Source organism: Pogona vitticeps, chromosome 1, assembly GCF_051106095.1.
Source record: "Pogona vitticeps strain Pit_001003342236 chromosome 1, PviZW2.1, whole genome shotgun sequence".
NCBI classification, from domain to species: Eukaryota; Metazoa; Chordata; class Lepidosauria; order Squamata; family Agamidae; genus Pogona; species Pogona vitticeps.
This window is the reverse complement of record NC_135783.1, coordinates 41,305,905-41,317,836: the sequence shown is the minus strand read 5'-3', so window position 1 is coordinate 41,317,836 and position 11,932 is coordinate 41,305,905. Positions and strand designations below refer to the sequence as shown.

The following is an 11,932-nucleotide window of genomic DNA, read 5'->3' as shown; positions in this document are numbered from 1 at the left end:
TTTGCCTCGTGAAGGAAAGCAGCTGAGAAGGTTGCAGTATGAAAATCTCTTCCTCCAACCCTGAAAGACATGTTAATTAAGCTGAGGAAACCCAGAAGCCTTCCATTGGCACTAATGAACATGTCAGGCTTGGAGGAGCATACAGCGGGCCCTCGACTTACGAACTTAATCCATTCCGGAAGTCCGTTCATAACCCGAAAAGTTTGTAACTCGAATCAGCATTTCCCATAGGAATGCATTGAAAACGATTTAATCCGTTCCGGCTGTTTTTGGTTCTTAAGTCGAGGGGCGGTTCGCAAGTCAATTCATTAGTTTCCATAGGAACTAATGCAAAGCTGTTTAATCTGTTCCTACCACTAGGGGCAGAATTTTTTCTTTTTTCCCCTTCCTTCCCCCCCCCCTTTTTTTGGTTCGTAACTTGATTCCGTGTTTGCACGTAGGGTCTATAGTTTCCTATGAGATTGGGTTTGTAATCCAAAATGTTTGCAACTAAGGCCATTTGTAAGTCAAGGGCCCACTGTACCTGGGGCCCTAAGGAAACAGATTTGTGGCTGAACACCACATCTTGTTCTAATGACACCCCTAGAAAACTTGGAGTCTGCTGGCCCTTCAAAACTAGGAGATGAGCCCAAGTTTCTGAATACTTTTTGTAAGAGCTTGAAGAGATGGGGAGAACTGGGCTTATACTGTATATATATCTGATGCCCCTTCCAGACTGATAGCATAGTCTATCTTTAACACCAAAGCATATCAGGTTACAGTATTTAGAAGTTGAGAAAACCATTTAGGAGATAGCAAGAACAATAATTTACTGAAATTTCTTTGCATCTGAGATTTCTTCAGGGTATGGAGGGGCTAGTGTGAGATTAAGTTACTTTACCATGCCTTTATTCTTTCTGAGAAAATTAAATTAATGCAATTCGTGTCATAGCCACTGGCTTATTTCTTGTGGTTCTCCAAGAGATTTGTGTGTGTAATTATTTCTTTTGTGTTTTGATTCTTTAATTTGATTATCATGGGTTATTAGCAGTGAAAGTAAATGTTAAACTTCATTTATACCATGGGAAAATCTCTGCACTGTATTATTCTCTCTGTGGTTACAGAAGAGAGCTTATTCTGTGAATTGCTTGTTTATCCTTTCGCTTAGGATGCTTTGGAAAAGCTGCTAGTGTCTGGGAGGTATGATCGGAAGAGTGATTTCACTGTAGTTCTTCAGACTTCTCTCCATGAAGTAAACACGACTCCTATACCAGTGAGTATGAACTGCAGTGCTGTTGGTTTGAGAAATTAAACAACACAAGATAGTCAGCTAAGCTCTGCACACAAAGGAGATCAAAAACATAGCACACTGCATCCTGTTCCTCATCTTCAACCAAAGCTTAGGACATTATGTTCTTTTAAAAAGATATCACATTAGCATTAGCTGTTACTTTTATAAAAGAAACTGAAAAGTAATTGAAATTGAAAAGTAACAGAAAATGTCACAGGGGTGCCTTTTTAATGCGGTGCTCTCGAAGAAATGAGCTATCACATTAATAAGTGTTCCTTCTCAGTAAATATATTTGCACAAAAATACTTTACAAAAGGGGCCATACAACTAAAACAACATGTGAGAAGAAGCAGCAGGTGAGCATTGCCCATTGCACTTAAGAAAGACATTCCTGGTGGATACACTACTTTGCAAGGCTAACATTTGTACACCACAAGTTTACACATTGCGGGTAACATCACTGTTTGCAACACATTACTTTCAAGCTTTACCTTGAACACAAGAAGTTGCCTTATAAATAATTCAATCCATTGCTCTACTCTATTACTTGCCTTGAGCTCCTGTAAGGAAAACTAGTCAGATTGATGGTGGTGGCGTGGTGTCTCTATCAAGTGGCCGTGGCTGTCCAGTTGAGAGGTCTTTTCCAACTCTGTCTGGATTGAAATGCCTGAGAGTGAACTTGGGACCTTCTTTATGCAAAGCATGTGCTCCAGCACTTAACTGTGCCATTTTCTCTAGCTTTATTCTTATAAGTGGGAGGATTTCTAAACAGCATTGAAACCAAACACGCTACCTTTCCATGTTCTCATGGTCTGCTGTGCACTTCCCCATTGCAGCTAGAGAGAAGAACACACGGCTGTCTGACTAGATAGGCCTTTGGTTTCATCCAGCCAGGTGTCATGTTTTTCATGTCAGATATTTTCTGGGTGAATAACTACAGCACAAAACTGATATTTGTTTCAAAGTAACTAAGATGTTCAGTCCCTGAATTTACCCTTATAGTCACAACTATGTCATAAATTGGATTTGTCTGGTTGCCAGGGAATGCAAAACTCACATGTTTTTGAAAATATTTCTGTTTTAGAAAAGGGTTGGAAGGAACTCTGCCATAAGGAAGACATCAGTGGAAACCTCAGGGAAGGGACTCGCTGGTGGTGCTCTAGGAGTCGGGCTTTGGAACAATATGGTAAGCTTGCGAGAGATGAGCAGGTCACATAGCGCTAGTGCATGACCTCGGTGTGCCACAGTAAATTCCAAAAGGATGTCGCCTGGTGCTGCCAGTCAAGACATTGTGCAGAAGTTCTATCTTTTTCTCTTTACTACATTTTTTTCTGGAAAAAAGGAACAGGGTGGTGAAATCTTAACTGGAAGAATCCCCAGGCTTTTTGGTAACGGTGTGGTTTCAGCAGTATTGTGGAGATTTCAAGTCACCGTCAAGGGAAGTTAGTTTGCATCTGCTGCATTCAGCTGGACAAGACACAGTGCTAGATTCCAGGGATGGGGACTTGAGTTGTGGGACTAGCTGTCAAGTCAGACTTAAGTCGCACTGGTGACTTGACTCAGACTTAACTCAGTTTTTCCCCCAATAACTCAGACTTGGAACCTGACCACCTCTCCCTTTTTTTGGGGGGGAGGGAGCTTTTTAATAGAGACTTTGACTTGAGGCTTGGGACTTGGCATCAAAGACTCAGACTTGGGACATAAGAGTAGTTACCAAAGCAATAATATCCAATATAGAAGCACATGTCTTGGCCTACGTATAAATATACCAGTCATTTATTCTGACTCCAGTATCTGAAAAAGTGAACTTGATCCACAGAACTCACATTGAAGTATAATGGTCATTTTTTAAGGTGATGTAATGTTTTAATGTTTTAATTTTTTTCTTTTGCGTGTGTGTTTGTTTCATATGGAGGGAATTGTCTAATAATTCTTGCCTGAAAGTGTTTTTACAGTGGACCTCAAAGTGTCTTATCTGCGTCTTGTCTGAGAGGTTCATTCTAGCAAAGGGCATTAAAATCAGAACCTTTTTAGTGGTGGCCTCATATCTGTAGCCCCCAAATGATGGATGTGCTATGGCCTTGTCAGTACTAATTTTTAAACTGACATAGAAAACCCATTTATTCCAAGTTGCTTTGGGGTTAGTCTGCCCTTTTGAATGCTTTCAGTTGCATTTGTGCTGCATCTTTTAATGGTTTAATATTTATAGGATGGCAATGCTGGTTTTCTGCTATATTTTGTAGCTAAAAATTTAAATCTGTTAGTTTATCTGTTGAAGAAAAAGATAGAGCATTGTTTATTGACTGATAATTTAATTTTTTGTTCGGTTATATACTTATACTGTGCCAAGCAGTTTATCATCTATTACAACCTTTATTTCCATTTCATCAATAGGGAGCAGGTGTTTCAGACTGGTTCATAGCTGAGTTCTGTACCAAGTGGGCACCAGTGTGTCCTCCATGCCAAATGGTTAGAAAGAGGAAGATGTTTAGGTACTTTCTTATCCAGGATTTGGATTTCCAAGAAGAAAACAAAATGTATATCACCTATATGATATGCCAATCAGTTTGGCTCAGTATGTCACCATTCCTCCAAGATGCATAAGATTGTATACAAAGGTGTATCTGTGTTTTGTTTCATTTTAATCTTCATGATGACCTTCTGAGATAGTGACTAGATAACTCAGAAAACTTTATGACTGAGCAGGATATAGAAGGAGCCTCCCTGAAGAGTGGCAAGCATTGTGAGTATGCTCGTGTGTTCCCTGGGCAACAATGTACAGGTGGCCAATTCTTCATTCCCAGAGCAAAATAACCCAATACTCCTTTTCAAGACCACAAATTTCAAAAATTTCTGAAATTTTAATTTGTTTTTCATTTTTACCTATGCAGTATTTCATATATATCATAATTTTAAATTGCGCAATGCTCTGATATGAATAAAGCAGGCAAGCAATCAGGATTTCAAACATTTTGCCCCAGTCCAAAGTGGATGTTCCATCTTCTATGTTACATGAGCAGTATTATCATAAATCTCTTTTATTTCCATTGTGTGAGTGAGAGCAAGACCCCCAAATGGTCCATAAGAGGGAGGTACCATAGGGCTGGTGGAGGAACTCCAGGGCTTGCTGAGGTACAAAATCCTTTTGGTGGGAAATGCCTAAAGACAAGAAAGGATCCCCCTAGAACAGCCCAGTGATGACAGTCTGCTCAGTGGGCTCAGAATGCTTAGGGGTTTTTGAGAGGGAGAGAGAGAGAGAGAGAGCAGGGCAGGGCAGGGCAGATGTGGGGATGGATTGGAGTCTACTTGAGGATGGCATGGCTGGGTGACTGGAACAGTGAATAGGAATGTTTCATGCTCCAATTGTAGACAATGAAGCCAAGCATGAGACTATTCCACCATCTATAGTCTTCCCAAACTGTGGGAAAAGGCCTCTTCAGCTCTTTTTTGAAGGAAAAAGATGTGTACTTGATTACGTATTCTAGAAAGAGACAGAGGAAAGTTCCTTTGAAATGTGAGATTGTCTAGGGATCTAGATATTAGGGAGTTGTAGTTACGAGACCAGGATTAGCTGTCACTTCCATCTGTTTTTCAGCTTTTTACTTTTAAGGCCACACACATTTTCTGTGTATGATCTTAAAAGTGAAAAGCTTTCATTTTCAAGAGTTGAAGGTTACAGCGAGATGGAAGAAGTCACATTATGTTATCTTGATTCTTATCCTTTTTATCCATAAACATCTGTATGGATGATTACAAAGGTCTTGTCTCGAGCTTCCTTTTATTGCAGGTCAATGCTCTGATAAGTTACCCGATAGTTATTAGGTTATTGGATTTGCATGCATTTTCTTTAAACAGAAATGAGATTTTCTTTGAGTTAAAGGTATCCAGATTGTGACTTAATGACTGAAACCCAGTACTAAGTTGAAACTGGAGTAGGCCCATTGAATCAGTGGGGATTCTGAAAGTCAACTCCTCTGTAACTTCAATTGTTTCAAAGTGCCTATTTGAATACTGGCTTACTACTGGATTTCAGTCAAAGATTATATGCATATTCTTGAAGTGTAGATTAGTAGGATTCCTGGTTTTGGAAGGTGTGTGCATGGGGGCAGCAGTGATGGCAAATCTTCCAGAAGCCCTACTAGCAGTGTAGGATCTAGAGCAATGATTCCTTGCATCCCCAGATGTTCTTGGACTAAATCTCCCAGAAGCGTTCACCACTAGTTGAGCTAGCCAGGATTTCTGGAAGTCATAGTCCAAGCATATCTGGGGACTCAAGATAGGGAACCACTGCTCTAGAGAAACTCTCCATGTGCTGTGTGGAATGTGAGGCCTAGTGGGAATGGCAGTAACTACAACAGTTCCTGGGTGCGTTTGCCATTTGCAAGGGGTCGGGGCAGAAAATAAAGAAAAGTTTTCTTCACTGCCTCTGTGTTGCTGTGTTACCGAGGTAGTTAAATTTTATCCAGACTGAAGGCCTATTTATCTTAATTCCCCTCATGTCCACTTCTACAGCCACCTGACCCAGAAGCAGTTCTGGACCTCTCTCAACCCTTGCAAAGCTCTGCCTCTGTGAAATTATAAGACCCCATCTCTATGACATAACAAGACTGATTTCAAGTTTTGGTTTAGTAATCTCAAGAAGAGGGGATTTTCTAACCTAGGAACCCTCACATGGCTAGAGAGAAGAGATATGGCAAAATTTAACCACTCAGCTTGTTAGACATTAGGTTCTGGGACAACCTTCCCCAACCTTCCACATTCCAGATGTGGTAGACTGCAAATTCCTAGTCATCTGGGAAGTATTAGGTTCCAGAAAGCAGCTTTAACTGCAAGAGAGCACTTTTAAGTCAAAAACAATGCTTGGGGACCATGGTGTCAACCAAAGTATCACCCATCATATCTCTCAGTTCTATGCAATTAACATTAACACTAATGGTTATATTAAAGATTTATCTTGTCTGACACAAACAAAAGTATATTCGATTTCATGGTTGTTGTGGGTTTTTCGGGCTCTTTGGCCATGTTCTGAAGGTTGTTCTTCCTAACGTTTCGCCAGTCTCTGTGGCCGGCATCTTCAGAACATGGCCAAAGGGCCCAAAAAACCCACAACAACCATTAGATCCTGGCCGTGAAAGCCTTTGTGAATACATATTAGATTTCGTTGTTCACTAAGTTAATACAATAGTTCATTCTCTGCAGGGGAGCCTACTATATGCCTATAGGTTTCAAACGCAATTTAGAACCTGATTAGCCAGGGTCCTAAATCCTGATTCTGAATGACAGAGAGCAAAAGAAGATGAAAAGCAGAAGCAAGGAAGTGGATAAAGGGAGAATGCCTGACAAAGAATGTCCTCCACTCCATGCCCATTCCATGCAGCTGGGCCACCAGTTGAATTGCAGGATCCAGAAGCATACCTGAGGGCAGGAGTTCAGTACATTGGAGGACAGGCTATGAGAGAGACACAACAGATACAACACTATCTCCCAAAGAGAGGACAGTGGCCATGTGATTCCCTTCGAGATCTGTTGCCAAAGGCAGTTGCCGTTCTATGCCTAACAAAAGGGCACACTGTGTGCATAATATATTTTTCTTACTTGATTAAATAGGCAAGTCAAGTTAGGTTTCATATGTGTAATCTGTTGACGATTTTTGGAAGAGCCATGTGTCTCAAAGACCTGAAACGGAGACAGGTTCTGTTTAGAGGAGTTTTAAGCCAGGGTGTTCTGCCATGCAGTTCTACTGGGTAATACACTTTTGGAGAAGGAAATCAAGACCAGTGCTAGTTCGCTCCTTCCCCCCTCCTGCTCTTTCCCATTCAAGCTCTCCTACTTCCAGAAGGAATCAGAGGTATGCACTGTTTCTCCTGGGTGATTTTCTTATCTCAGATCTCTGTTTGATGGTTGGCTGCAATCTCTGCAAGGTCAGATGACTTGCAAGATACAAGTAAGCAAGGAAGTAAGCAGCACAGGGCAAGTTTATCTAATCAGCATTTCTGACAACAAGAATCTATTACTCCAGATGGAACATCTCAGCATACTACACAAGCTAATACAAAGCATCCCAAGTTCATTACAGGGAGGATAAGTACAAGATAAAGGTCACTGTGCAGATAAATGTGGTATATAGATATTTGTATCTATATGTTTTATCTAAGGTGCTTTAAAAAACACAATTTGATCAGTTTGCACTGAGAATTATCAGCACTGGTTGTTCACTTCTGTGACTCCTTGGCATCTATTTTCCTTTTATTGGACCATAGAGATGGCACTACTCCAGAGAGGTATCAAATTCTGGAGTAGCATCAATTCTGCTAAATGCCAAGAAGGATTTTACCAAATGTAAGGTACAGATATGTGATAAACTGTGTAGTTTAATGTCAGCATCAGATGCAAAATGTGTGTGTTTTCTCCCAGGGTTCATAATACCCAAAATGCAAAGTTTGGAAAAGTTGCTTTTGACTACACCTTCCAGAATGCTCATGCCACATGCAGGTGCCATAATGCCCCCATGCCATACTTGTACAGTACATATCAGATAGCAATTACAGTGGCTATTGAGAGATCACCTCCTGGGAAATAGAAGGGGAAGATATGGAGGCAGTGACAGATTTGACTTTCTTGGGCTCCATGATCACTGCAAATGGGGACAGCAGCCACGAAATTAAAAGACGCCTGCTTCTCGGGAGGAAACTGATGACAAACCTTGACAGCATCTTAAAAAGCAGAGACATCACCTTGCCAACAAAAGTCCACATAGTCAAGGCTATGGTTTTCCCTGTAGTGATGTATGGAAGTGAGAGCTGGACCACAAAGAAGGCTGACCACTGAAGAATTGATGCTTTTGAATTGTGGTGCTGGAGGAGGCTCTTGAGAGTCCCCTGGACATCAAGGAGAACAAACCTATCAGTTCTAAAGGAAATCAACCCTGAGTGCTCACTGGAAGGACAGATCCTGAAGCTGTGGCTCCAATACTGTACTTTGGCCATCTCATGTGAAGAGAAGACTCCCTGGAAAAGACGCTGATGTTAGGAAAGTGTGAGGGCAAGAGGAGAAGGGGATGACAGAGGATGAGATGGTTGGACAGTGTTACTGAAGCGACCAACATGAATTTGACCCAACTCCGGGAGGCAGTGGAAGATAGGAGGGCCTGGCGTGCTCTGGTCCATGGGGTCACGAAGAGTTGGACATGACTAAATGACTAAACAATGACGATGGTTGAGAGATAGATTGCTTAGGGCAACTCAAGGTCTTTGCTCTGCCCCCTCCTGTAAAACTACCAGCTCCCAGCCTCAAATGGAGAAAATATATGGGATGAAGTTGGGCGCAATGTAATCTTACAAGAAATTTAATTAGAATTTAGGAAATTTGTTTAAATCACCAGTTAATCATGGACTATATTTATGACCTAAGGAAGTATACATTCAGCCTTGGTTTCTTATTTCAGAAATAGTATATACAGCAGAGCTGGATTGATCTCTCAGTAGTTCAGTTATCTGGAGGTTGGGTGTTCAAGGCCTCTTATGCCTCCTGCAAGTAGAGCCCGCCTGTTTGGTCTTGGGCAATCTACATAGTCCCAGGGTCCCCCCAGAAGAATGGAATGGTCAACCAGCTCTGAGTATTCTGTAGCTGGAAAACTCTGAGAACGGTCACTATAAGTCAGATTTAACTTGACAGTACATGATGATGATGATTATATATAACAGGACTGGCCCAAGTGATTTTGCTGTTGGAAGTGAAAAATAAGAGAATGCCCCTCACCAATACCAGCACCTGCCACCTAACACAACCATCTTACTCTGCTGTGCAGTAAATTTGCCAGTCCTGATTTATAGTTGTCTTCTTCCCAGGCCACGACAAAACTACAAAGGATGTTGCATATACACAAGGTTACATAATAATGAGCCAAACTGCCAGCTTAGGCAGTTTGTAACAATCAAATATGTTGCTTGCATAGAAGGTAAATTGGCAGGCAGTAGGAACTCTTTTCATAGATCATGCTGCCGACCTATTTCATTAATGGTCAGCCGGGACAGACTCATTAAAATCTGGCACACAGTTGCAGAGAATCTACTCAGTGGCTTATTCGTACGCTGCCCCCATCAGCACATTGTTGCTGGATATTGAATGCAGGTAGTTTGATTAATGTTAGGGAAACACTTTCAGTTGTATATCTGGAAACATATTTCGGATGTTGGAATTCTGCTGAATATGTGAGCAGACGCCATTGAAAAGATCCAGAAACAAACCGTTATTTTTAATTGAATAATTTGGGCAAAAACCTTTGGTCCTTGTGTGCCTTTGGTCCTACTTGCATGTAAAAAAACAAAACAGTCTCCAAAATTGCTGTTCTGTGTATGCAGGAAATGTAAATGAATAAGAGAGAAACAGGAGAAAATTATAGCAATTACTAAAGATGCATGAGAGGTGCATGTCTGTGGCACATGAAGATGCTTCATGAACCTACCAGGTTTTGGTTGTTGTGGGTTTTTCGGGCCACCAGGTTTTGTTTCTTCAGAGTTCTATGATTGCGCCAAAGTTGTTGCAAACAGTGGCAGCTACAAACCAGTTAACTGGTGCATGTGTAACTAATTTCAATTTCTAGCAGTTTTTTAAAAATCCAGATGGACAGAAACTCAGGTTAAAATAGATACTGAAATCTGATTCTTCTAAACTTAAGGCTAGCCACCCCAACGTGAAAAGTTTTGTGCAACTTATTATGAGATTTTGTACAGTTAAAACAATACTTGTAGAAAACATGGTCTTGCCTGCAGAAGCATGGTTGATAGTAACCAGATTCCAGTTGCTAGTCTCAATGAGAATGGACCTGTTGAATCAGTTACTGAAAAGTGAAGCGACATGTAAATCCCACTGATTTATTGGGCACTATCGCACTTGGGACTGCCAGTTGGATCAAAGACACTGTGTGCAAAAAATACTTTCTTGGGGGTAATACCCTCCCTCCCTCCCTTCTTTCCTTCCTTCCTTCCTGAACATAATCAGGTTGTTTTCCGGCATTAGCTGTGTTCGATAGGGCAGGGGTCCCCAACCGTTTTCACCCTGCAGACCGGCTGGGGAAGGTGGGGTACCCCCCCATGCTTGTGCACATTTGCAAATGAGCGCTCTCGTGTGTGCAAATGAGCATGCTCATGCGCATGCGCAAGCCACAGCGCGCCACTCACATGGGCATGCTGGAGGGGGGTGAGTGTGTGCGGGGTGGGGCGGGAGGTCTGTCTCCGGGGCCCGGTCCAGCTCAGGCCACGGACCAGCACTGGGCCGTGGACTGAAGGGTTGGGGACCTCTGCTATAGGGAATGGAGATATTTTTTTAAAGCACTAATTCACTCTGATGTTGCTTAACTTTATTTCTTCACTGTTCTGATTCTTATGTATTAGAAAATGATGAAAAGAGTCACTATAAGTCAAAATTTACTTGATAGTATACCATTTTTAGCTGGCTGGATAGCTTAGTGAGTTAGGTGTCTAGGTGCAGAGCCAGAGGTTGGGAGTTCAATTCTCCCTCGTGCCTCTTTGAAGAAAAGCCAGCTTGTGCGGCCTTAAGCAAGCTCCACAGTCTGAGAGTGCCCCCCTCCCTAGATGAAGGGAATGACAAACCATTTCTGAGTACTCTAATACCTAGAGTTTTTGAGTGCCTAGACAACTCTGAAAAGGTTGCTGTAAGTCTGAATTGACTTGATGACACAATCATTCTTATTATTATTGAGTTATAAATAAGTTTTAACTTCTTCTTCTGTATCTTGTAGGCTTCTCTGAGGCACACATTTGGGGGAGGACGAAAACAGGGCAGGAAATATTTAAATGCAAAATAATAGCAACAATGATACATATTCAGGGACCCTGGCTTCACTGGCTTGTGGATTGTATGGGTTAAATGTGAGGGAACATGACACAGGCTTATGTGGTGGACCAACCAACAGGTATTCCAGATGCTTTCTGAAATTTTAGAATTCGAGAGGTCTTAGTGTGCCTCTGGAAGCTTCTCAAAGGAAGAATAGACCCAATTCTCTCCAGTATTTTGATACAATACGTTCTGGGACAATAATGACTTTCCAGAAATATTTTTTCCAAGTGCCACTCTTTCCCTTCCATTTCCTATAAAGGAGGGCAACTATGGCCAGAAACCCTTTCATTTTATAAGACTATACTGTTCACCTAAAACATGACAGCACTTGATAATTTTATGAAAAATGAATATAATGATATGATGAAACTGTCCAAAACCAGACAGCAGTATGGGTGGCTATGGGTGGCTTCAGCTATGGGCAGCTTCAGCATAATCCTTTTTGGAAGTAACTTGACAAGCTCTACAAGAAGAGCAGAATTTATTATGGGGTATGAATGGCATTAGAGCTTGAGTTAATTCTGAATAACATGAAAGCACTGTAGTGATAGCTTAACATTTTGAGATGTTTTCTGTACCTTTCTGTACAATTTTTGCTGCAGCAGTATATGCTCAGACTACAATTGTGCTATAAACTTGTCAGTGACAGTGTCCAGAAGTGTTTCTCAGAGGGGAAATGGGTGAAGTCTTAAAGTGACCACAATAAATGATTCATTACTGTATTTGGCAGACTTCTTGCAGAAGCTAGGATGAAAATGGATGTGAGCTTTTCTTTTAAAGGGAAAACGTTGTTCTCTATAAGAT

At 41.4% G+C, this 11,932-nt stretch overlaps 1 protein-coding gene across 1 annotated transcript in view; it reads left to right on the top strand.

Annotated features, from left to right (window-relative positions):
- PLB1 (phospholipase B1) overlaps positions 1 to 11,932 on the top strand; it is a 127,810-nt gene that overhangs the window by 552 nt on the left and 115,326 nt on the right. The window contains exons 2-3 of the mRNA XM_072991271.2: positions 1,148 to 1,252; positions 2,355 to 2,456. Of these exons, the coding sequence (XP_072847372.2) occupies positions 2,454 to 2,456 (3 nt within the window). The 5' untranslated portion in view covers positions 1,148 to 1,252; positions 2,355 to 2,453. The remainder of the gene's footprint in view (positions 1 to 1,147; positions 1,253 to 2,354; positions 2,457 to 11,932) is intronic.